At 37.6% G+C, this 26,840-nt stretch overlaps 1 protein-coding gene across 2 annotated transcripts in view; it reads left to right on the top strand.

The window, feature by feature from the left end:
- The window catches only part of LOC150081629 (uncharacterized), a 164,185-nt gene that overhangs the window by 118,370 nt on the left and 18,975 nt on the right, over positions 1-26,840 (top strand). For both annotated transcript variants that reach the window (XM_090379493.1, XM_090379494.1), the window contains exons 4-6: positions 9,847-9,993; positions 19,747-19,858; positions 26,270-26,463. In XM_090379493.1, coding sequence (XP_090235619.1) covers positions 9,847-9,993; positions 19,747-19,858; positions 26,270-26,463 — 453 coding nt within the window. The remainder of the gene's footprint in view (positions 1-9,846; positions 9,994-19,746; positions 19,859-26,269; positions 26,464-26,840) is intronic.

The raw sequence follows: 26,840 nt of genomic DNA, 5'->3' as shown, positions 1-26,840 counted from the left end.
AAAAGACCCACTGGGTGGCGGAGATCAGTGTACTAATGCGGAATTTAAAGACAACTATTGTCAAGGGTAAAGGGAAAGGCTTTTACTTTCGTAAGGGTGACTACAGCGATCTCAGGCAGTTTTTATACAGAGGGACCAACTAATGATGTCTCCTATAGACAATTTCAAGCATTCAGGGAAGTAATCATAGAAGCTACTAAGCTTTTCATACCTAGGAAGAAATACTGTTTAAGGCTTTGATCTAAATGGATGTCAGATGAAAAATTGAGAAAAAGTGGCAATGAGAAAAATGCAATGGCAGAGATAAGGAGGTGATTATCCCTTTATACAAAGCCATGGTTAGGCTGCATCTCGAGTATAGTATACAGTCTGGAGGAGTCACCTTAGGAAAGATGCAGATCTGCTGGAACGGGTGCAGAGAATAGCAACCAGATTAGTGAAGGGAACAAAAGGGTGCTCTTAACTAAAAAGGGCTCCAGTTCTGCAAATTGCACTTCTGGAGACTATGCGCCTGCGAAGTGAGCAGGTTGAGGTGTTTAAGGCCTTGAATGGATTGAAAAGATGAATGTGAATGGCATTCTTCCTCTTGCTGTGAGTACACACATGAGGGGGCATAAATTTAAGTTGAAGGATAGATGTGAAGTCTGCTTTCAGCCAAAGGGTGGTTGATTGCAACAAACTCATCTGGTGTTGTGGAAGTGGGTAGTTTGAATAAATTCAAGGAAGAACTAGACAAATTCTTTAATGGTATGGATGGGAGAAGTGGGTAGTGTTTTTTTTTGGCTGATGCTATATCAGCTTGCTTTCTTGCATCATTTGCCACTAATACTACTACATATTAATAATCACGCTCATCATCAAACTATTCGAGTCACCATCGTAAAATCAGTTTACCGACAGAGAAGGGAAAAATTCAATTACATATAAGAAAACTGTCTGCGTAGCAGCATGCGTTTTCTAGTATTTTTTAAAGACCTCCATAAACATGGTTACTTCTCCACACAGGGAAAAGAAAGAAATTGCGGATGTCAGATTGTCTTTCATTTCAGCTTGCGATATCTTCTCGAATTACAGCCTCACAACCAACTTCCAACGCCATGCTACTCCTCCTGAAGGTAACAATGGCGCCAGTCAGTTACTGTGGACCGTCTGAAAAGGTTCACTGTTCCTTATTATACCTCAGGTAGATGGCGTAGAATGGATGGAAGTTCACCGCGTGAAAAAGCTGTCAGCGTCTTTGAGCTATTGCCAAGTCAAATACTGCACAGCAATCCGCCCACTTAGCACTTGCGTATGCCTAAGTAAAATGTAATTATATACGTCAGTAAATTCGAATAATTTTTATTTATTTTTTTTTTTAAATCAGCCCTCGTACATCAAAAATGTTGTCTACTGATTCTGGTTTACTGAATCGATATGCAAATTTTAGTGAGAAACAACTAGTGTTCAAGAGAATGTATTCGCATTTCACCTGATAAATCCTAACATTTTACTGAAATAACCAGTAATGATTACTACTCTGCTACAAGGTGCGTTTGCGCTGGCAGACGAACTTGAACAAATGCCTCATTGCGTTGTTATTCCCTGCATCATGTTTGTGCACGTTTGCTGATGATCGGTCTGTTTTGGCAACCAACCAAATGTGAACGGCTGTGCAAATGCAAACTGACACAGAGGCATTTCTGCGCCTGAGGCAACTATTCTGACGGTCGTACTTGGAGCTAGAGGCAGCTATTCAGATGTACTCCCTCTGCTCAACTAATATCACTCACACAATGAAATCTAACTCTTGCCCCCCTTCCAGCCTTGTTCTGAAGGCAAGTGCTTTGATTGACACATCCTGTTCTGACTCTGAACTGCTATCCACAGACGTGTGTTTCTTTTTGTAATAAGAAAGGCGACTTCAAAAAAGGAAACACTTGGACAGTGTGAATGGAGTTTTAACACTTCCTGTTCTTTGTAAACGATCAACCACGAAATAGTAATTAGATGAGGAACATGACTAAAAAATACTCATACAGCGTGAATTTTCATTCATTTTTATTAATTCAAATAAAGCAGTCGTCTGATATTTGTAAAAGATAACTTCTAAAACATTTTAAAAAAAATCGTCTCATGAAATTCAAGTAACCCTATATCGAATATTATTTTATTAAAATGAATAAAAACAAGAAACAAAACAAAAATGTTATTAGTAAGAAGTTGAATTCTTAAGGCAGAATAGAATATTAGTGAATATTTTTATTATCAACAAAAAACAGAAAAGGTCTGTAGTAAGTTGATAATTTCCTATCAACCCTTGAAAATTGGTTGTTCTTAAGGGACTGTCATACTAATCGATAGCAGCTATAGTTAATAATGCGGAAGCTAATAATTTTATAATTTATGCTTATTCCCTAATGAACTGTCCAATTTTAATATATATATATATAATTAGCTTACCATATTTATTCTGGATAGACTTTTTTTTTTTTTATTTCATGCTTCAAGCATACAGAAAGAAAGGATTCATCAAGAGGTTCGCATCTTCTGTAAAGAACTCTTTCCTTCACTATTGCCTTATTTTCTCGCATAATCCCTCCTACACCAGAATTCGCATGTCCTGTTTGGAACACAAAAATCAAAACACGAATAATCGAAAAAACAGTACAGACAAGAATAATAAAATACATGTTGCAACAGCCCAGTATGTCTATAACAGTAATCGTTATTACACTTTACTAAATAAGTATCACTTAAAACCAAAAGCCTTCAAAAGAAACATATTTAAAATAATTAACAGCAAATGTTTAAATACCTCGTTCTTATACTATATTAAGATTAAAGTACCTACGCTCCATACTCGAACCCACACTCCACTGCTCGACAAAATTAACAGAATACGTAGAAAACGCGGTGTAACTCGTTGGTCAGCATGCGATAAAGTGGGGCAAAATTTGGTATAGTGGTGTAACGATGAAATATGGAGACAGCAGGTATAAGGGACATTTATAGGGTTTGTACAAGAATTATCAAAAAGGTCACATTACAGAAGACTATACAAGATGCTCGAAAATATGGTCCCATGACATCACTACAAAGTATGATCCCCCTCCAATGGCTAACAGGACTGACAGTGGCAAACCACGCTCGCAACTAACATCGACGAGTGCGGCCGCGTGTTGAAGTGCTCCTGAATGTAAATAGAAATTCAGTGTTTAATTTTTTTAATCCCAATGACTATGTGGTACCCCGAGATTCCTCTCATCAAGAGCTACTGAGTGACGTATATTTCATGATCCGCTGTCCAACAGGTAATAATATTTTCATAATATTTCATCTATAATTGCACTCAAATGGCCACTGTTCGCAAATAGTGAGCTACAGTCAAGGTTGCTTTGCAAGGGATCTTTTCACAAGAAGAAGAACCCTCCTAGTACAACAAAGACAGACTCGAACAAGATGTTCCACAACAGCGACAGATATATCCACCGGACCACGACACCTACCAGTAGTAACTGAACTATATGTACGACAATTCCTGACCATCTCTAGACAGACCTACTGAAACCGACAACCCCTAATTTAGACGTTAAAAACTGGACTGCCAATACCTGAATGCATTCTATCAGCGGAATATCGCACTAGGCTCCCTTGCCCTTTAATCACCCTATCCTTACCCACTTTTTCGCTGGGTGGAATTCAATTTCGCCTTCCTTGGGGATCCCTTCATCTAATTCCCCATATTTCTGACTGTTCCGCCCCCTTTTTCTTCTCTAAACTCTACACACTCTGGGCTTTTTTTTTTTTTTTTTTTTTTTGTAGTCTCTTTTAGGAAGCTCAGGCGACCCTGGCAGAGACCAGCTAGAAAATATTGGACTGCCTGGCTTATCCCCAGAGGTAGTGGCAGGCAACATGGGTTCCATTAGTGGTCCTGCAGCAGAAAGCCAGATGAACAACACAACCCAACACACACTTACATAAAACAACACACAACTCACACTTCTGACTTTTAAAGAGTTCTGTCTACCGCACAAGAGAAACAATGGCGCAGTTGTGGGAAACCACCAGTGGCATCCCAACCCAAACTCTATGCTACTACTTCTGCGCAGTTACGGTGCTCCTATCAAAATTCCCGCAATTATTCATTATTCCACCTCATACAAGAACACCTCCTCCTCCATAGTAAGTGTCTCTTTCTCTGATGTTGGAGAGCATTCCTCGTTGTCTCCAGATGAAATAACGTCTAGAAGCTGTTTAAAGCTAAAATGGAAGTAATCAGAGAACAGAACTGAACCCCATTTGTCAGGGCTTCAAGTCACATATTCGTGGCACCAGTTTCGACGAGCTCTGCGGTGGTTTGGGGTTAATGAGATACAAACCACTGACTTCCTTGCTTGAATTGAGCTTTCTTAATACAGTCCGGTTGGAAATGTTTTCACCTGTGGCCGCAGCAACTTTAAGAGATAGTTGATGACAGGACATCGTAGGGTTCCGTTTTGCTGTTAGAGCCAAATAGCGGCTGTTATGGTTGACGTAGCCGTCGGGCAAAATTGGCCAGCTCTTCTTGTAATGGTTCCTGTCTATTGAAACTGCTTCCATAAAGTGAAGTGTGTTTAGGGCCTGGCGGCACCAGGGGTTTCCCCCCATCTCGGAGTAGTATACATTGTCGTGTGTTACAGCACGCTGTAGAGGCAAGAAATTTGAAAGTGTATGGATGTTGTTAAGTGTAATGTCGTGTACCGTTGTTCATCCGGCCATTTAGCCATTGGACCCTTATTGGGGCCCACCGTTGCCCACATTTGGCCCCGTGGAGGCAGAGCAGGTACACCAGTATTTTAAGTGAGATTTCTAGTTTCACGAGCTTTCAGTGGCTAGGACCTTAAAAAAAAAAAAAAAAAAAAGAGAGAGAGAACGCGGTATGATGAGCGCTGAAAGGGTCAGAGGCCGAAAGGAATACTTGTACAGTGGAATTTGAAAGTTTTAAATTTAGACTGTGTGGGACTTACACTGTGAAAGTGAACAGCATGGGGGGGAGACTGTAGCTGGGGAGGAAACAGGAAGTAATGGGTCGATAGAGGTGGACCCCTGTGGCCAGTAGGGCAAACTGCTTCCATAGTGCCGAAACGACACAGTGTGACCCATTAAGCCAACGTGCCACCTTCGCTTGAGACTGCCCGGCTTCAAGTCAACCAACCCCGCAATCTCAAAGAATAATCTAAACGAAGACTTGCTATCTTCAGTACAGGAGATGCGGCCGTCCCACTGATCAAGTCAAAAAACGGAATGAAGTGATGTGGTTGCAACCCATGTTTTTACAAGCATGAATAATTTGCGGCTCTGTAAAGTGGTTATATTATATATGCGGAATTTGCATACCAGGATGCCTATTTATATCAAATATTCGCCTTGGAATATTTGATATAATATTAAATATTCTAAGGCCAATAGTCGCTTTCGACGACGCTGTTTTCACAATAAAATATTCATAAAAAACATTTTTTTCTGTTAATTTTGTCGAGCAGTGTAATTTATTAAAAATTAATCGATCTTCTTAATTTGGATCCTTTATTGGATTTAATCGATCTTCTTAATTTGGATCCTTTATTGGATTTCTGAATTGTTTTATCACAAATAAAACAGCTTAAGCTGGGTCATCAGGTCATTGCTAAACCAAACACTATTTCACTATATCATTCAACATACATAATAATCCCTAATTAACTTTTAAATCACAAATTCATCTGAGGATCTACCATGCCCGCAGGTCAATTTTTTAATTCTTGCCATTTATATATTTTATAGTATGCTTCTTTAATTTTTTTTTCTCCTTAATCTTCATATTCGCCTTTATATTAAAGTCTTTTATATATTGCATCAGTGCTACTGCATAGAAAATATGACTACTGTCACTTTTATAATACATTCTTTTTAATAATACCATTTCGTTTTAATTGCAAAGGGTAAATAGCAATAATTGTTCTATTTTTATATTTTACAGGAAATAATGGTTTGAATTTTAATTTAATTTAAATTTGACCTTGATAAATATATTACATTAATTCCATTAATCTTATAACTGTAATGACGTCATATGATGCAACACAACCAGTGCATCACCTGTAATACGTTTAAACCTAGATAAATAAACAATACTGGATTTGCGCATTTCGGCCATAAGTGGACACGACACAACTCTGTGCCTTCTTAAACTCTGTTGAAACCTCCAGCCACTAATACCTAATGTTTGTGTGTATAAACATTTCGGTCACACTGTAAAGCATCGTCACATTATCTTATTCTCGCACACCTCCCATTTTTATTCCTTAAACAGCATAACGATATCAAATTTTTTTTTTCGATACTCAATCCAGTAAGCGCAAACAACGAAACAGCCTTACTGCTGAATTAGAGTAATGAGGAATCAGATACTGCTTAACGTGATACTTAATTTCAATTACTTTATTTAACTTTGGCCCAGTTATTAATATTAAAAGCTAAAAGGGACTCTGAAGTCATGGTAGACTTTAGGAGGTTACTCTCCACACGGGGGACTCCTCGAATGAAAATTCAAGGAGTCTCCCGTTTCGGTCGGATGAAAAATGCACACAATAAGTAGCGTTCCACGAAATGAAAAAAAAAAAAAGCAAACATATATACTAAACATTCACGGTAGCACAGTGGTTATGTGGGAAAAGCATGGGATTCAAATTCCACAAAGATGAGTGGAATTTTTAATGTTTGTTTGTTTTTTTTTTTTTTTTTTTTCCTCAATGTGCGAGAGTTAGTCGATCTGGAGCGACCGGTGCACAATTATCTACACTTTCCAGACAATACACTGATGCCTCATAGCATTAAGTTGGTTTAGCGAAAAATCAACAAAATGCATATTACGAGTGTTATACGACAGGGGGTAGCAGCTGCTGACTATTTTAAGTGGTACTATCATTTTTGGTTTGTTTTTTTTTTTCACCGTTAGAACATGGCTTTTTCCAAAATATTCAGATCAAGTAGAAGTCGTTCTAATCTCTTATTTTCACCATCGATGGCAACGACTTTTTTTTTATCTTATTATTTATTTGTTCTACGAATAAAACTGCCTTATTCAGCAAGCGAAAAGAAACAAACCAAATTTTGCTTTGGCTCGACTTTGTCATCCTTCGACTTGTAGAGAACAGCTGCACAGAGTAGCTTAATTGTATTAAAATACAATTTTTTTGGAATTTTAATGCATACATACATAATTATATGTATGGATGTCTATCTTTCGTACAGAAATTCTTGCTTATCAGCCTTCCCCCCTCCCCCATTTTTTTTCCTCAATGCGCGAGAGTTAGTCGATCTGGAGTCCATCCCAGAAATGCGAAAATCTGATACCACCAAACATTAAAGTTACTTAGACAGCTTGGCCAGCTTAAATTTAATACGGAACATTTTTATAACTGAATTCGATATTTACTGCTAGCAGAATAATAATAATAATAATTATTATTATTATTATTACTATTATCATCATCAAAATAAAATCAGCACAAACTAGTTCTTCCCAACCTTACTTTTTAATGTGGCGTTTATCACATTCAAGTTGGTTTCCACTTGGAAAGTCATGCAGAGTATTTTACATATTACATAATGTTTACTGGTTAGAAATTCCCAAATTTTCTCGATACATTAGTGGAAAACTAATGTATACACTTAACTTTTTTGGAGACGACAAGAAAATGTCGTTAAAACAAGTTTACTAATACTCAGAAACAAAATAAGCATTTCACCATAATGCAAATGAATATATTTTATTGCTAATCAGTCTGATGTCAACACCGTTTGCTGTCCTCTGTAGGCTGTTTCAAATTCGCGTCGTACCCATTATGTATACTAAATATAGCTGATTTTATTATTTTTTTTTCATATTTTTTTTGCTTCACTTGACAGCGACATTACAGATTAAATCAAAAATGACTTTGTACGAATGGTTAAAAGTGAAGTTAAGTGTCACTCACCTTTATGAAATCTTTCAAAACGTTTTAATTTTCACAAATATACATTTATTTTGAGTCTCCTTATCATATTTTCAAACTTAATATTATTACTGATACTTCACACACACGTATTTCTCTTTCTCCAACGTCATAACTAGCAGAACACTTTGTCGTTTGGACAAAAATCTGTTTGTTACTTTTTTCTTTTCTTGATACTTGAGGGCGCCCTATTAGCAATCAACTACAGTTTAATTTCCTAAAATGTCTAGAAATAAATTAGACATTCTAGGCTTGAGTTTTGAAGACTAAATTAAAATTTATTTTATTTTACAAATAAATTATTTTTTTCAGTTTATTAAAAAATGTGAATATAAAAAAAAGATAATCAACGCCGATGCAAAGGGCAAGAAATCTTGTGAAAATTTTAATAACGAAAGAAATAATAATGATAATAATTGCTTTCAATAAAAAAAATACGCATCTAAGAAAAAAAAAAAATAGCCATTTCGGATTATGGAGGGCGAAATACCAGTATTCGCTGAGTTTCTTGAATATGGCTCTCGTGGGCAGCGCATTTGGCATAATCGTTGTCTTCCCAACACCGGGTTCGGTGTGGAGAAGACCTGAGTTCGAATTTCTCAATGACGTGAAGAATTTTTATAAACTTTTTCACAAAGTGGCTGAGTTACTCGGTCTCAGGTGAGGACAGCATGGTTTCTTCTCCCAGAAACTCGAGTTTCTTGTCCAGCAAACAGCAAATTGACTACATAACACGCGCAATTTACAGACATATCCTAAGTTGCTGATGCGCCTAAAACCCTATACTACGACATACAACAATCAGCCTTGAATATGATGCAAGGTGTTAAAATTAGGGTAAAATTTCTGACGAAATCCTCTACTAGAGTACCGTCTTTATATGATAATGGATTCCAATAGTGACCGCTCGTCAATTCAACTGGTAGTGTGCAAAAAAATAAAATAAATAAATAAATAAGACAAATAAAATAAATACAAAATAATAATTCAACTAAATACAACATAATAATTCAAATAAGCAACCAACAATAATTCACATAAACAACCAACAACCCATTACCAGATTTTGAATAATTCGTTATTCAAGATTGGATTGGTTGGTTGTTTTAGATAGGGTCCGTAAATTAAGTGCATTATATGGTCTGTTTGCTTCTTACGGAATGAAAAAACCCGTTTCCGTGAGAAAAAAAAAAATGTCTGTGCTCGATTCCCTTATTCAGCCGGATTCAGAAATAACTCCAGTCTGGACGGCACAAAATTTATGACTTTTTTTTTTCTTTTAACAGAATGGTCGAGTTACTCGATATCAGATAAGGGTAAGATTTTTTTTTTTTAACCTGAGAAACTCTGGTTTTTATCTACATAAACAAACAAGCTAACAATAGAACATGCACAATTTTTCTATCGATATAATGACGTCAAGATTAATATAATTAAGATAGAACAGGTATATGAGAAAGAAAAAACGATTTCTGACTTTTCTTATGGATAACTGAATTGGCAGGGCTTAGGAGCATTAACACTTTAGGCCATATTGAGCTGTATGTACGAGTAATGTTCATAAATTGCGTGTGTTCTGTGATCTATTTGCTGCTTTCTAGACGAAAAACCCAAGTGTCCACTAGAAAAAACCATGCTACCTCGCTCGAGATCGACTAACTCAGCTACGTTGTGAAAATTGTCCAGAAAAATTCTTCGTCTCATTGACGGAATTCGAACTCAAGTCTTTTCCACCCGGTGTGGGAAGGACGATGATTATACCAACTGTTTTACCCATGAGGGCAACAACTGAAAATGTAAAATTCTTGCACGCCAACCATTTCAATTCCGTATTTCTTTTCTCTTATAGCAGCCCAAGTTGGAGACAGCTGCAATCACACAGAATCCTGTGCCTTCACTGAACCTAATGCCATCTGTACTGAAAAGAGGGAGTGCGCGTGCAAACACGGATTTCATAAGAAATCTTCAGATGAGGGTGTTTTATATTGCACTGCAGGTAAGTAGCCCTAAGAGTCTCATATGTTGTTTTCTAATTACAGTTTGTCAACTGGAAGCCGCCTGAATATTAATTCCAAATAGTTTAGTTGATTCAAATAGTTTCGACGTTTCAAGACACTCAAATAGATCCCAACATGCCCATAAATTTTAAAATGAGTTCTGTGACAAGTACAGTAAAATCCAATACAAATGAAAACATTTTAAAATTTCACCATAACTAAACTATTACTAGATCCAAGCCGATTTCCGTTATTGTTAATGCTTTGTATACAAGTCTCGTTAAAAGCAGTAGTTTTGACGAAACATTCACTGAATTATGACCACTCCAACTGTAATGAACTATGCTGCATATCTCGCATATTTCGCAGTATAAAAAGCCGAACAGCTTCGTACACTACAGCAGTGGTAATTTGCATCTGGTCGTGCAAGTCAAAGTGATAAAGTAGCAATGATCGAACGTAGTAAAGATATCACGAAGTTTCAAAAGGGCAAGATTGAGGGAGCTCGTGCGTGGGGTCTGTCTTGTTGGTTTTTCACGGTCCACTGTGGCTAAGATGTACAAAGAATGGTGTCGCACGGGTCACCATTTTTGGTTAACGTGCGAACGGAATGTCTTCGTTCGCACGTTAACCCTTCAGGCAATTATTCCAACTGCTATTGTACGTTGCAGGGTTATCATTTTGAAGGAATGCGAGCTTCCGTATAGAGAATTTAGAAACAAATATGAATATAAAAGATTACCTGATCATACTAGACATCAGAAAGCACTTGAATTGGATCATGCATGCCATCTCGATTCTATCAGTATAAACATTCCATACTATGGAGCCAGAGATCACCACTTAAAAACACAATAATGCAGAGAACTGATTTAACCAGCCGCAAGCGCGAGTCATACCTTGGCTCCTTCAACAACTCGATGGCTAAAAGAAAACTTCCCACAATCTAAATCTCTTTCTCCCTCTGTAATTTGAATTTGAGGCCCCTAGTTCTGGAATTCTTTAAAACAGTGAGAATTCCACCTTCATTAATTTTACTAATCCCTATCAGAGCCTTATAAACCCCAATCAAGTCAACTCTGAGGTGCCTGGTTCATGCTCTGTAGCCCACATAATCGAAGTCATTCCTCGTACAGTTGCCCTTTTGTCTATCTCACCATTTGAGTTGCTCGTCTTTGGACCCTTTCAAGAAGCTCAATGTCTTTTTTCAGATGAGGTCTCCATACTAGGACTATTCTAATATGTACCTACAATTGCGCTGATTAAAAAATTCACACTGCTTTTGTTTTTTGCGTATCGTAGTATTCTTCATAAATTGGCAAAAAAAGAAAAAAACATCCCTATTAGACAGGAGTTGTGAAGAAGATAAGGCTCCAGGAGTGGACATTATGCATCCTGTTATACTAAAAAAAAAAAAAAAAAAAATTTCTGTTTATACTCCGGGACGACCAAACGGTTAGAGGAGTTTACAAGATAGACACAATACAAGAAACAGCACCGTATTCAGCAGTCACGGGCTTGAACTGCGGTCACTCAAGGCACATGCACTCATGCACCCGCGCGACTGACCACTAGGCTACGGCGGCCTTAAGAAGGCTATGTGCAGCAGTCTATTGTGATTGATAATGCGATCAGCATTACGTACTTGAACTGGAGAAGCACTAATGTCTTCCCATTCCACAAAGTGCGAGAGACATGATGGGCAATTACAGCCCAGTGAGTTTGACATTAGTAGTGGGTAAGTTCATAGAATCTGTAATTAGGAATACGATATAGATCTGTCTGGATAGTAGTAAGCATACCTAATAGATGAGAGTATGGGTTCGTAAAGGGCACGCCTTGCCTGACCAATGTGATCAATTATTATTACGAAGTCATAAAACAGTTTGATGCAAGAAACTACTTCGATAGTATTTACTTTGACTTCAGTAAAGCTTTTGATACGGTTCCCCATGAAACACTATTGTCTAAACTGGAGAAAACTATTTTACTTGTAACGTCCTTCTTCCGATCAGGAGTTGGCTAAAGGACAAGAGACAGAGAGTAGTGATAAATGGAACATTCCTCAGAGTAGACTAGTGCTGGGAACTCCTCCTGTTTTTAATCTTCGTTAATGGCACTGACGAGGGAATACAGGGGAAGCTCCCAAATTTTGTTGATGATGATGTGAAGGTAGGAAGGTTGGTTAACTACTAAAACCAGGCTATTCTGCTTCAAAATGACTTGGATCGTTTGCAGATATGGTGACATTGATAACTAAAGTTTAATATTCTAAATGAAATGTTATGCATGATATTGTATGCTACTTGCCATGCAAACGCCATATTGGTGATTCACAAGAAAGACAAACCTCCTCTGAATCTGTAAATCTGAAGCTACCTAAATACATTCTGTAAGTATGCCAAATTTTTTGCCTGTCAGTCAATCCAGAGAAGTCAAACTATCTCATCTTTACGCCAAGTCGGATGACTTCTGCTGATACTGCATCTTCTCTACTTCCGGAATTGGCAGGAAATGTTCTGACTTCCATAGACAGTGTCAAATTCCTAGGAGTAATCCTTGATGCCAACCTCATCTATAAAAAACAAATCCAAGCTCAGTATTCCAAAGCCCTGAAAGCGTTCTGGGGAATGAAAATTGATTTGTGCAAAACGCACAATAAGCAAATAATCAAGAACTACCTTGCAACTTACTTCTGTAGTGTACTCTCCTATGCCGTGGAAGTTTGGTCGGCGGCACCACCCACCAGCCTCAGGAAACTATGGGGCCTCGAATTCTGTGTGCTGAAGTGGGCCAACTTGTGGTCGCACCAGGTCTACACAACATCTAAATCTACTCTCTGCTGCAACCTGCAATATACGTCCATAGTCCACTGAGCCCATGTGCTAAAAATAAAGTCATTCCTTCATCTGTGCTCAGCTAAGCAGGATCACATAACATCTGGAACACGGTTGGTTGGCGTTTGCCAGGCAGACATCTCCATAGTACCCCCTCCTTGTGCTCAAGGCTCTAGCGGTTACAGAATTTCAAGAGACACTTCCCAAATGTGACTCTGGACACTCTCAACTCGTTCAACATCGACATCGACCTGTGGACTATAGACAAGGCATATCGCGATGGCATCTTGTCCTATCTTGCTGTTTGTAAAGGACATTTATGTAAGTGCCGATGTCATTTCATGTTCTGCTAAACTTGTAGTCCTTTTTCGCTGTAATTATTGCTTCATTTTTACATTTTGATTATCACCTTTGTTTTTATCTATTAAGTATTATTTAGTTATTATTATTATTTTATTTCATTTTTTTCTATTATAAAACAAAATCAGTTGTATAAACAACGAATTGTAAGATTCCTCTGGCTTTCTGGGTAAGGAATCACTATTGTACAAGATTTATGTTAATAAAGAATCTTATTATTATTATTATTTGGGAAACATAAATCCAGGTGTTACTTAAAAACTAGTGGGGAGAGAGAGGTTAAAAGTTGTTGCTGTCGGGTTTAGACGCATCATTTTGCGCCATTGTGCGTTATGTCTGTACAAGAAACCCTACTTCCTCCCACCCTTTGCTGTAGTTAGCTAACTACAGCTTCGACTGAAGAGCCCTTTTAAAAATACCCCTAGTCATCGACGGAACTCGGAGCGAAACTTCGTCACACTAGTGACACGTAGCGAAACCACTACATTGGCAGTGGGGAAGAAGTTAAAAGTGGTTGAAGACGAAAACGATTTAGCAGTTACCATTTACCATGCAGCATAAACAGGCGGCTAAGGAACATACAGTAGGGTTTTAGAGTATCAAAGACTAAGGCCATATTGCACCGTGCGTATTGTCTGTAAATTGTGTGTGTTCTGAGGTCGATTTTCTGTTTGCTGGATAAAAAACCGGAGTTTCCGGGAGGAAAAAATAATGCTATCCTCACAACCTGAGACTGACTAACTCAACCACGTTGTGAAAAAGACCCATAAAAATTCCTCCCCTCATCGACGGGACTCGAGCCTTTTCCATCTGGTGCGGAGAAAACGACGATCCTACTAACTGCGCTACCCATGAGAGCAATAATAGTTATTTATGAAATGTCAAATTAAAGTCAGACAAATTAACAAACAAAAAAGCAAATTCCATTCACAGCAGCAGCAAAAAATAGACTTGTTATCGGAGAATCAGTCATTTACAACTCAACTTAAAATTTTTACAATCGTTATAAATCTTACACTGCATGCAACTAAGAACCACAGTTCATCCAAACAATTAATGATAAAAAAAGGACGGACAAGAAAGAAAGAAATCGTCTCACTTCATTCGTTACCTAAACTATCTATCTATTGCGGCTTGGTTTCTGCTCTTAGAAGTGAAGACACAATGGACAGGGTTTATACAGTGAATGAACTAATCGAAAAATTCGCATTGTTGAATTAGTTACTATAGCGAAGAAATTTCTTACGAAGTTCTTGTTTTCTCTTCTTACAAGTATGAAAAACGAAAACCGTTAGGTAAGTTACTGCAAAGAGAGCTGAAGGAGGAAAGGCAGCTCTTAAAAATAAGTTTAGTGAAGCCATTGTCTCGAACAACGGGTTCGAACCAGTTGGCAGTGTAGTGATGAACTGAACCAGAAACCAAATCCGAATGCAAATCTCATTTCTTATCTCAGTAAGCCAGTAACAAAGTTGTTCAGCTACGGCCATCCTAGAAATATATCCTTTGTTTCTCACATGTTTCATAAAAGGTAAAAAAGTAAACAGTTTCAGTCGGCAAAGCAGTCTCCATTATTTTCTTAATATTGGTTGTGGATGGTAATGATCATCCAACATCGCTATATTTAACACGTAAGCGGCCACATTTAGCCATTCGTGTGAATAACATACTACAGCAGCCACACCTCTAAGTTCATTACAGACTCCCACTTCCAACCATTGTTCTCGCGAGTAACCAGAGTAATGGAGCAGCAGCATCTGACAACAATGGTTCGGAAGGCCTTGGGGAGAAGTTGTAGGGATAATATCATAAGTTGTGACTCATTATTTATGTGAAGAGAGGGGAGAAAATATGGAAAAGGCAACTGTTTACTTGTAATTAGATAACGCCGGTTGATCCGTAGTTAGCTACACTTTATTGTACATGTGACTAGCCATATAACTTTGCAAATTACGCTAAAACACTAACGAAACATAAGTCTGAACATTTTTGGTCTCTTTCTTTAGAGCTCACCAATCCTCTGAAATTTATGGATTCACTTGCATTTCTCTAGCATTGATTTAACGCAGTTTTTAAGAATTGTTCCAAATAACCATAACTGAGAATGGTTGATCAGAGAATGTATATTCAGTTTCTAGTTATAACGGGTTTTACAAATTCAAGAAGCATAATGGAAATTTCATTTTGATTATTCCCATTACTCATTTTGAAAGTACAGTATCTGTAATTCTAATGTAACTTCAATAGGAAAAGTGCTCACTCCTTAATATTAGTGGTACTTAATGTCTCAGAAAGTTGGATGGCTCCATAAATAATGTCCATTTTTTATGAAAATCCCAAACGTGAAAGATGTTAGAACCTGTAGTACTTAGTACCGTGTGTGCTTTGAAGGCTGAGAAGAAGAAAAAGATACTTGTTGACATTAGACTTCAATTTCTGTCGATTATAATTTTCAGGAAATACACGGGAAGGAAGGTTGTTCCAAAATAGGAAGTTGAAGGGATAAATGAGGAAGAAGAAAAGTTGGTTCTGTGAGTTGGAAAACTGGACAGTAAATGGATGTTGACAGATTGCGACAAGTATTCTGAATTGTTTGGAAGACAGAACGGGAATTACAGAAGCCAATTCGGAAGAACAGTACCTTTGGCCCATTGGAGAATGGGACAAAGTCTGCCTATTGTTCCCCCTGACAGTGGAGATTTATGCATAATGTAAACATAGAAATTATCGAAGGACTGAAAATTGTTTCGAAAAATCCTGTGAGAAATGATATCGCACAGACAGAAAAGTTGTTCCGAAGTTTGGATATTAAAATCCAAAATCTATTTTAATTCTATGAGCAATTCACAGCCCCGTTATTTAATAAATCTTTTTTCCTTGAAAGAATTTTAAGATTTTTTTTTTATGAATACTTTTAGAGTAGAATATGAATCTAGAATTAGGGTAGAATCCCGATCTATAATATCATCATTACAGCATGTTCGTTTGAGGCGGAAATTCATGTGATTTAGTCACATTTGTATAGAAATGCGTCTTGAGGGGAGACGGACACATAGAGTTAACGAGTTAGCCCAATACTCATCTTTTGAACCAGATATTACGTCGATATATTTAACTTATCGATATGATGTCGGTACTGAAATTCAGAAGAATATATTCTGAAAATTTTCAAAAATTTTTAAAGAATATTTAAATTATTATAATATCTAAAAAAAAATTCAAAATTTCTTAGTGAAATTTTTAAATGGGGCTGAAACTGTTCTTCCAAATTTATAGTAACATTTCTGTCCGGGGAGAGTGGGGCTACCGAATCGAAATTGGACCTAAAACTTCCTAGGGTTCAGCCGAACGTATGCTTAAATTTGGTGTCTATCTGACTGTTTTTTTATTGAGTAATGCCAGAACATACGAAGCATTTTCATTTATATATATATTTCTGTAGTCGATAACCCAAAATATTTGGAAAAATATAAATAATAACGTGTTGTGTGATATAACACTTTATTTGTTCGATTTTATTGAAACGTGTAATGCCTCAGTAAATCTTTCTAAAGGACCGAAATATAAATTTTCATGAAAATGCGTCTATTAGGTTTGGTTTTACTACATGTGGGAGACGAAACTTCATTTGTCACAGGAAGAGGGGATCTGCTTCCATGAGGTGAAGTTCCTCAGGCATGTTCAACCATACGACTGGACCGCATCTCTCTATCAGTTTTTGCTCACTCGTCTTTGGCCACACGTTTTATGTAGGCTATTTTCTGGCATATGAACGACTTTTTTGCGCATTCTCCACACTGTTGAAGGTTAATACGCCATCATAGCCGCTGCTGTGGTGATAGATTAGGAAATTGAATATACCGCTACGTGACACTGGCAGGTAGCGTTACATTCAACTTGGCTGAATTTAGTTGAAAAATACTAAAGGAGAAGAAGACTGTAAGTTGTGGTCTCGACAGAATTTTCACCAAGTTAGATTCAAAAAGTATTTCAACTAAATTTAACAAAAATTTGGTCCTTGCTCTGCGAATAAAAAAAAAATAAAGAATAAAAAGTTTTAAACTTTTTTTTTCTTTCGAAAACAGATGGTTCGCCATACTGCTGTTTCGTTTTCCTATAGATTTCTGAAGTTTTACACCTTCAATATTTGAAAAAAGCTGAAGGTTAGGGCCAAATTATTCTTTTTTCATTTTAAAAAAGAATAAGTGGGCACCACCTAATTTTGGTGCAAGAATTTAAGGGAAGATTCATTTATATTTAGCCTGGAAATGCACGCTAAATATACTGGCAGAATGGATAAAAACATGGGAGATGCAAATGAAAAACAAATAGAGATGTCGCTAGCCAGGTCTGGATGAGTCACAGACGATCTTGACATGACACTGTCAGGGTCAAATGCCATATCAAGGTGAAACTGGGTTAGACAGGCCCTTGTATTTGAGAAGCTCAGTTAAGCTTTGTCTTGGGAGGATATCAGGAGGAAACCTAATTGGTAATGAAACATATAGTAATTTCCCTTAGTTACAGTGGCCTCAGTGTAATTTTTAATTGCAGTTGCTGTTTTTTTTTTTTTTTTTATTGAACAGCGCCCTTACCTGATCCTGCCTTCAGGAGAGCCAGAGGATTTCCATACCATGATACCATGTGGAGCGTCTGTTTCGTACAGACCTTTTCTGTCAGCTCGCGGTTTCGCCATGCCCTTGTCCTAGGAGAGATTTAGATGCTGTATATAAGGTGACAAATTTAGGCTATCTAGTCAGTACGTTAATAGCTAGATCTAGATGGCGATTTGAGAACATTCCAGGAATTCACTTGGCTGTATCAAGGCACTTTTCTGGATCTAAAAAGTTAAGTGATATGCCACTTTTTTTTCAACTTGATGAGATAGATGGAAATCAGATGTATGAACCTCAAGAAGAGACGATACTACAGTCTGACATAAAGGGTGCATTGGGAGAGTAGTTTTTTAGAACTGATGCAGAGCAAAGGTTAGGTTCAAGTCGATTGGCACCGCATGTTCGGTCTTCATTTGTAATTCTAGAATTTGCAGTGATAAGGCCCTCACTGGTCGCACGTGGTTAAAATCACCGTCTTCCCATATCGGGCGGAAAAGACCTCAGTTCAAATCCTATCAATGACTCGATGAACTTTTTATGGGCGGCGTTTTTTCCCCCAATCTGACTGAGTTAGTCGGTCTTAGGCGAGGAATGCATGGTTATTCCTCCAGGAAAATGATTTTTCGTCTAGCAAACATCAAACCGATTGAGGGATACACACAGAAAGTGCAGGAAGGATCTAAGAAATTACAGACGCAATATACTAATGTCTCATGCACTTAAAGAAACTTGCAAACCTACAAGATTCTAAACTGCTACCTGGTGCTGACCAGTTTAAAATCTCCATAAATCAGATGAATAGCCGTTGTGTGGAAGTTTTCGATTAGCTAACTAGAGGCATCAGATATGATCTCAGCATCAGGAGAAGGGGTTCTGTATCGAATCGCTATAACAGATGCTGCTTCATATAAGGAGGAGATGACTTGATGTGGCATGAATAAATTGCAGCTTATTCTCTTTTATACACACCAAATCCACCAACCTTTAGGTAGAGGATTTTGATGCAAAAAAGCTCTGTAACTAGCAGATGTAGCACAAGCCATTGATTCAATTCTAGCTCAAGGCACATTTCTGACAAGTAGATTACTTGAGCTATTTGCAAGAGTATTTGAACAAAGGTGTCTAGCTTGTTTCTCATATTTCTGAATTTTTTTTTGGTAAAAGATGTATAAACCAGGTGTGGCAGTGGATACTTACGAATGATGCCGGGATACCACCTTTGTTTCTGTGCCTAGGTATTTCATCTGTGGCGATAATTATTGTTGGCATCTTCACTGAATTCGTAACTGTTTCATAGCTAGCTAATAGAAGCACATTTGGAGTAGGAGTCTCGGTACCATTATAATTGTAGTATGGATCGGCGCGATGATAATTTTCCTCTTCTCTGCTGGATTGTTCAGGTTCAATAGAAGGATAGTGAGGGCAGATTTAGATATTATTATCCAGAAGTCATGCTGAAGCCGATCTTTTTTGGGATTCTTCTCTGGAGCCAATATGTGATATGCAGTTCATTGACTGGTAGTAAGTGTTCCTATTGGCCAGAAAGACTTAAGCGTAACTTTTCAAAATTCTTTCAGATCACAATCTATTTTAAAGGAAGCATTATTGGGCATTTTTTAATTAGTGTGCCCTTTACTTCGACCCGGACCTCGTTATCACTTACTGATACTATATTTTCTTCGGAAGTATGTGGTAAAGAAGAGTCTCGTGATAAAGAGACTTTTAAAAGGTTGGAGACGCTCCACTGGATGGGGTTTACATGTTACCGAAGTACCAGATTTGTTCATTGTTTCTATTTACATTGAAAGCTATTTAATTTTGAATTAAAGTTTATTTAAAGTTTTAAAGAAATTTTATTGAAAGAATTAAAGTTTATTACTTTAACTGTGGCAATTACTGTGTCTCTTTGTAAAAGTAAGTTTTTCTTTTTTTCATAATATAGGTGTCAGCACCGGATTTATCGATAATAGTGAAATAACAACAATGATAAGTGTTATATCTGGTCTCATCGTTTTTACTGGCTTATTCTGCCTAGTACTGAGGTTATTTAGCCGGTAAGTATTCTCTTGATAATGTTGAATTACCATAATTTCAGCTCATTATTTTGCATTGTTCATGTTTGATTTCAAATTTCAATAATTTATAAAGGTTGTACAAATGAGGAATAGGGAACAGGAAGAGAGTAGTTTGGTCCCCAGAAGAGTTCAGTATACACTAACTACAGATGCATATATGAATACGGGGATGTAGTGTAGAGCGCAAGTATAATAAGGTTTAGTATATGCAGTGTGTGTGTGTGTGTGTGTAAATATTCGTTGTCCAGGTTACTGTGGCATGTTATAAAGGCAATGTACTTACTTTTCTCAGGCTAATAAAGTTTTTTTTTTTTTTTTGCATGCAAGTTATTTAAAGGAACATTTAGACATGCTACGATTTACAAGTGTCAAAAATAACAGAAGGATCTGCCATGACCAAGACAGCGCATCGTACCTTAGCTGTGCGACAACTGTGCAGAGCAAGTCGCCACTTTCATTATCTCACTTCATGAGTAAACGAAGGTGGTGACTGCGCAACCATTTGCATTATCAGGAAGTTTGTTTTGTTTTGTTTTTTCAGTCCGTGGCTGAGTTAGTTGGTCTCTTTTCTTAGTCCGAGTTAGAAGAAAAAAAAATAAATAAATAAACCTCTGCATGTATTCTTGGTCGATTTGTCTATTTTGATGGACGAAAACCCGATCCGGGGGCAAACCTTGCTGTCAGACGTGGACAGGAAGGTTCCCCCCGGAAACTCGAGTTTTTCCAGCAAAACAGACAAATCGACCCGAGAATACACGCAAGGGGTTTTTTTTTTTTTTTTTGTTCTCATTGAAGACTGAAAGCCAAATACTCGGCGCTGAGGCTTGTGCTAAAATTCAACTTAGTTTCCATAGTTCTGCCAAAGTTGAGTAGCATCACCTGAATAGGCGAGTCCTCTATATTTTAAAAATATGAACTCCCCGCTAGGATAGCTGTGCTAGGATAGCTGTTCCAGAGTTATTCGGTCCTCAGCAAAAGTAGAAAGTTTCTCCATGATCGAAATCAAACAGACGCAAAGATATGAATTTTGATTTGATTTAAACTACTGCGTTAAATTACCCATGTAATTTATGTATTGTACTGCGTAGGGAAAAACACAACCTAATTTTAGGAGTTAGGAGTAAATGTAACTTTCGTTATGTTTTCAAATTGAAATAAAACACTTCCATACACCGCTCACACAACTCACACCTCTGGCTTTTACAGAGTACTGTATCACCACACAGAGTAAACAGCGCAGATGTGGGAAACCACTAGAGGCGCCCCCACTCAAACATTATGCCACACCGCTTACTGACCTTATGCCCTCTGCTCTGAGGCATGGCGTGGGATCTGCGGACACTAGTTTCAGTTGGCTTGGCCGGTGTGGGATTCGAAACAGAGAAGTACTGTAAACTATGTCTGAAGTGCGATCTCCGCCACTTCCACACAGGACGTCCTAGTCCTATGACATTACTCCCCCTCAGTACCTGTATCCTTCCCCCAGTTCCCATCCAAACCTTTCGCTTGGTGGACCCTACACGACAAATCTTTCTCTCTTCTTAACAGCCCCCCCCCCCCTGTGAAGGATGGGCTCCTTCCACAGGGGTGCTCCCTCTATCCCTTTAACTTTCGTTTTCTAGGTGGAAGCCTTCCTATCATCCACCTTCTTTATTGTCATATTTTCTCCAATACTCGAACTATCACCCCCACGCCCTTTTCCAATAAAAATCTTTTTTATTGGAGTTTTTTTAGGAGCCCTCCCTGGCAAGCTAAGGCGACACCCAGGGTTCGTCCCAGCCAGAGACTTTATTTACACCTTACACCCGGCCTACCTCCTCGTGGTAATGGAGGGGAAACGTGGGTTCCAACAGGGAATAAATGGCAGGAGGAACAACATATAAACACTCCCCAACACTAAACTACGCAGACTATACAAAACTCACACTATCTCTTTAGAGAGTTTGTATTGCGAAACAGCGTATACTACGCCGAGTTGGGGAAGACCCTCGGTTCTGCCCGACAGTAAACACTATACACTATACACCGCTTGGCTGTTCACTTAGACAAAATACTTTGTTCGCTGTTCGGTGGGCCCTAATAGGGCCTACACACGAACTTGACAAGAAGCCAATAAGCTTCGAAACCTGGAAGTGTCTCACATTTTTAAATGTATAGTGGATTCAGCTATTCTATACAATTTCAAAGGATGTTAGCAGCTTAGTCAAATTCCTTGATAAAGACATTTGTCGCTACTAACATAACCATAAGCCTTACAGCCGAGTAGTCGGCGCAAAGTTTTCAGTAAAAGCAGAAAGTCTCTTCACGATCGAAATCGAATGCCAGTTAAGCGTATGAATTTTGGTTTAATACTGAAACAGCACGAGTTATAGCCATAGGCAAGTGTTCTGGACTATGAGCCTCATGCAAAAGTAGGTTCGTTGTGTTCGAATTTTTTGTAAGCGATCGAATAATTTCGAAGCAGTTATACTGAAACATGGCAAATAGTGGGGAACTCATTATCATACATTGATTGCAACAACCACTTCATCTTGTAATGGTAACATATGTTAACAGCTTGTAGTTACATATCACAGATGCCCAGAGTGCAAAGCAGACTGGACACCAGCATATACGAAAAAGAATAAGCCACAAAGAATAACTGATCTCTAAAAGGAGAATACTCCTAGTCTTTCGATTTTTACTAGTATTTTCATTTTAAACTGGTATCACATCCAAATTATAAGTATGTTCTATCTAAGACACCAAGAACTATTCCAGAAGGAACTGCATAGCTCCTTTCATCCTGAATTTCGAATAGCAAACACACCTTTTTGGCCTTTTTTCATGTTTCATATTATTTAACCATAAATCGTATGATTTATATCATCACTGGACTGAGGTTTAAACAGGAATCTCTTCACAAGTCTGCCGATCCTGCAAAGTCCTCTCTCTCTTAGTCAAGTCCATGTTTGTGCTCCATTTATCATTACCAGCTTCATTTTTCTGTTTTATAAAAGTTTAGTTTTATTTTTACTGCACAACACATAAGTCACGCTACTGCTGGCATGAATCCATGCTTGGTTAAGTTTGCTTTCACAATCAACATCAATCGAGCCTTTATCTGAATGTGTTACCAGTTCTCTCTCACCTGAATGTGATAAAAACCGTTTTCTTCTTTTTAACAATTTTGTATTTGAAAATCGTTATTATTCCTCTATTTTTTTACTTTGAGCGGAATGTATAATCCCTTCCCCAAGATGTCGGATATTTCTTTTCCTTTTCCAAAATTCACAATTTCCTGCTTCAGGAAATCTCACTCAAAAACTGACCAGAAAATTACCCGGAATTTATCTCAGAGCAACAGTGAATGCGATACTAACTCTACCATCTCCAGGAATCAAGCCGAATAGTAAGGTATCTTACGAGGCTAAGATTTTATTCGAGCAGTTCCTATAATGTCCCATAAACATGAGTTTCTACAGAAGATAATGGAGTTGTTATTTGTCGTTACGATGTTTATGGTCGTCTCTGTTATGTAACTGAAATGAAATATTTATCATGGAAGTACGGGGACTGAAGAATAGGAGGCGCAAGAATATCAGAAATGGAAAAGTGGAGTGTCAAAGCAGGATGAAGGGGCCTTCAAATAATAATTAGAGATCACTGCTGGGAACGAATTATGTTTCTTTAGATAAAAAAAAATTGCGCACTGTTTAAAGATGCTGTCTCGTAATAATTTAAAAAACAGTTCACACAAAAAACACGCGTTGATTTCTACAATGTACCGCTTAGTTCATTAATGAAGTTTCAATGAGGGAAAAAAATAGGTCACTGAATAAGACGAAGAAGGTAAGTCTATGGCTCTTTTACGACCTACCCGATTATGGCCTCTAGCTCGATATTCTAGGACTGTTTGAAGACTATCTTCACGTTCTGTAAAGTGCGTGCTTTGAATGGTTTCTCCACGTAAAGGAGTCATTTTGACAATTTCCTCTAGCAAATATCTCAAACAACCTGACAAGACTGCCTTCGAGAAAAGTTACAGGGAAAGTAAACTGATTAGAAGGTAAGTGAAGGTTTCGTACGAAAGACGCAACTTCGTGAGCTAAGAGCAATAAAATTGGCAAATATATCATTCTCGGGTGTGTTTCGGATGAGACTTGAACTTTTCTTATTTGGCATCTGATCTTGTATCGATTAGAATTCAGAATAAAATATCAAAAAAATATATTTATATATACATAATTGTCAGCTAGATAACCTCAGAAGTAGTAGAATAATTATCCATCAACTAAACCGTATTTTCATAGCGGTTTTTATGTTTATGAAATGTTATTTCCCTTAGGTAGCGAAAAACTAAAATTGCTTCCTTTCCTGAAAGATAAACTTCTATACAGAGAAGGTTTGGGGTAAGTTATGATCAGATAGACGTACACGGACAAATTTTTAGCAAAGCACGCACCATGTTATTGGAACTAAATGTGATACTGCAAGGCAAGACATTTTTTCCAGTGTGTCCACTGACAAATACCTTGAAGATTCACAGCGACTTACAGAGCACTTGGACCTGATAATATGTACGATGGTGTTTTCTAAAAATAACCAAAAACTTAGTAATCGTAAAGTGCTTGTCATAGGTCAACGGGAATGTTCCACACTTTTATCCTCCTGTCATATTCGTCATATTCGAGATGATAAACTCTATCTGGCTACTGTAAATTCCTCATTAACTTCAATTGTGGAGATGTAGCAAGAGTATTCTTGTAAGATTGTTCTTGCAAGATTTTTCTCGACGCTTCTTTATTCCAAACATTGTAAAAAACTTCAGACAACTGCACGAAATTTTGACGACTTGTAATTTATAATTAGTTGGCACAGTGAGGGTATCTGCACTGAACAGGGGAGCCATTATTACTTACCAAATTATCAGTACTAGATGAAGAGTTACTAATATTGATAAAGAGTTCTGTCTATTACCAACTCTTCATCAATTCTGAATTACTATACCTGAAATTAGTAAAAGCTTTATTATTCGGTATTAAGATAGCTGGAAAGCTCTAGTAAACGGCGTATTTATATTGTAGAACTGGGTCACCACCTACAGTGGATTTTCCTCAAGGCCCATATTAGAAAAAATGCAATTCATCGCGGTCCGGATGCCTCTTTGGCATAAAATTAATAGAACGTCACGTCAATACCTCGCGCCTGAAAACTAGAGGCAAGTATTTTATTAAGAAGAGGCACTTTTTTTCCAAAATAAAATAAGCTTAAATTTATCCTATACAAACTTTTTATTGGTTAAAATGGCTTACATTGGAACATATCCAAAATACTACTATTTTTATTAATATCTTTATCTATTGAATTTTTTTTTTTCCAGATCAGATAACTGAAAAATTTATATAACCGGAAGTCTTTAATCTCCGTGCACATCGGATAACAAAGCTTTTACTAGTTGTCCTCAGGTTTTTAAATAATAGATGGAAAATCAATTACTGTACTGTCGTGTATACATGACTGAATTCAGAAAACTGTAACAGAACAAAAACAGTTAAGCTGAAGGTCTTTGCCACTTATGTGATAGTAGAATAGGTACCCATGGGGAGGTGCAGAGGGGATAAAGTTCTCCCAAGAACATTTTGTTCATATTGGATAATTGCACTGCTTATAAGTCACCAGTGTGGAACATACGATTCTCACTCCTTTCATTCAAAACAAATTCCTAGGTGCGCCAGTGGACAATAGCAAGATCATCTGGTTATAAAAGTTGTTGTTATCATCGGAAAACTCTCGGAAATATCTTCCAAAAAGAAGATATGTAATTTACCTATAGTAATACAATAAAACAGTATACCTCCTGCAATTAAAAAAAATTAATTTTACTTAGTTATCTTGCTTTTAATTTTAGCCCTTTAATACACATTATTTCGGAAATTTTTGAGATACGAAAGGTATGATTAGCGACTTTTAACTTCACTCTAGAAACAAAATTACAGTATTACCTTCACATTGAATGCATTATAATTTAGATTTCATCTTTCACTGCAAGGAAGACAACGTATAAAATTACAATAAGTGAATCTAATGCAACCTTTAAAGTAATAGAAATCCGTTTAAAATTAAGCATTCCGTTTATCAGAGTGACCTTCAGCATGAAGGACAAAAATTGGCGAGAACATCGAATCAACAAACTTCGATTTAGGCACCGCGTTGACGTATGTGAGTATTATCCAGATTTCTAGACAAAACCGAACTAAAAGAAACTGAGCCGAAAATAGATCGCATACGTAGTTTCTATCCATTAAAAATGTCTTCTTAACTGTTTTCTTGAGAACGCTTCTTTCTTAAAATAATCACATGAGAGACATTTCTCAAATCTGATAACGTTAGTGTACTGATTACTTTCAGGCAGCGATTTAATCAGCCACCCGGACGTCTGGCTAGTGCATCTACACCTCCTGTTGTCCTTACCGGAGACGACACAACTGCCCGAGGTTCCGTTTCCAGTTCACGACGCCCCTCTCGCAGCAGCATCAGTAACGAATACGTTCCAGGTTCTAGAAGAGCCAGTTACATCATGCTAGCTCCACCATCTAACTCAGGTAATTTCACGTGAAATTTGCACGTGCTGTGTGTGTGTGTGTGTGTGTGTGTGTGTGTGTGTGTGTGTGTGTGTGTGTGTGTGTGTGTGTGTGTGTGTGGGTAACTGACGTCATGATGCACTATACTAGCCGTTGTCTTTATTACAGCAATTGTTTCTGCAGCGCTGACGTCAAGCATGAAGATGATGCTCTCTTGTTTTAGTATCTCTGCACGATCCTGCCTCTATTACTAGTTTAGGAACCAAAGAACAGTAGCCCAAATTGGCTATAAAATCAAATTGCATGCACAATGAACCTGAAGGAGTGTTTGTATAATCGCCGGCTCATATATTATTAATAATGGGACAGCCAACGTAAAAGTACATAGAACAGAATCT

This window comes from Mastigoproctus giganteus, chromosome 8, assembly GCF_048544385.1.
Source record: "Mastigoproctus giganteus isolate SK-2022 chromosome 8, ASM4854438v1, whole genome shotgun sequence".
In the NCBI taxonomy this organism is placed as follows: domain Eukaryota; kingdom Metazoa; phylum Arthropoda; class Arachnida; order Uropygi; family Thelyphonidae; genus Mastigoproctus; species Mastigoproctus giganteus.
Note: the sequence above shows the minus strand (reverse complement) of the source record. Positions and strands in the feature narration are given on the sequence as shown.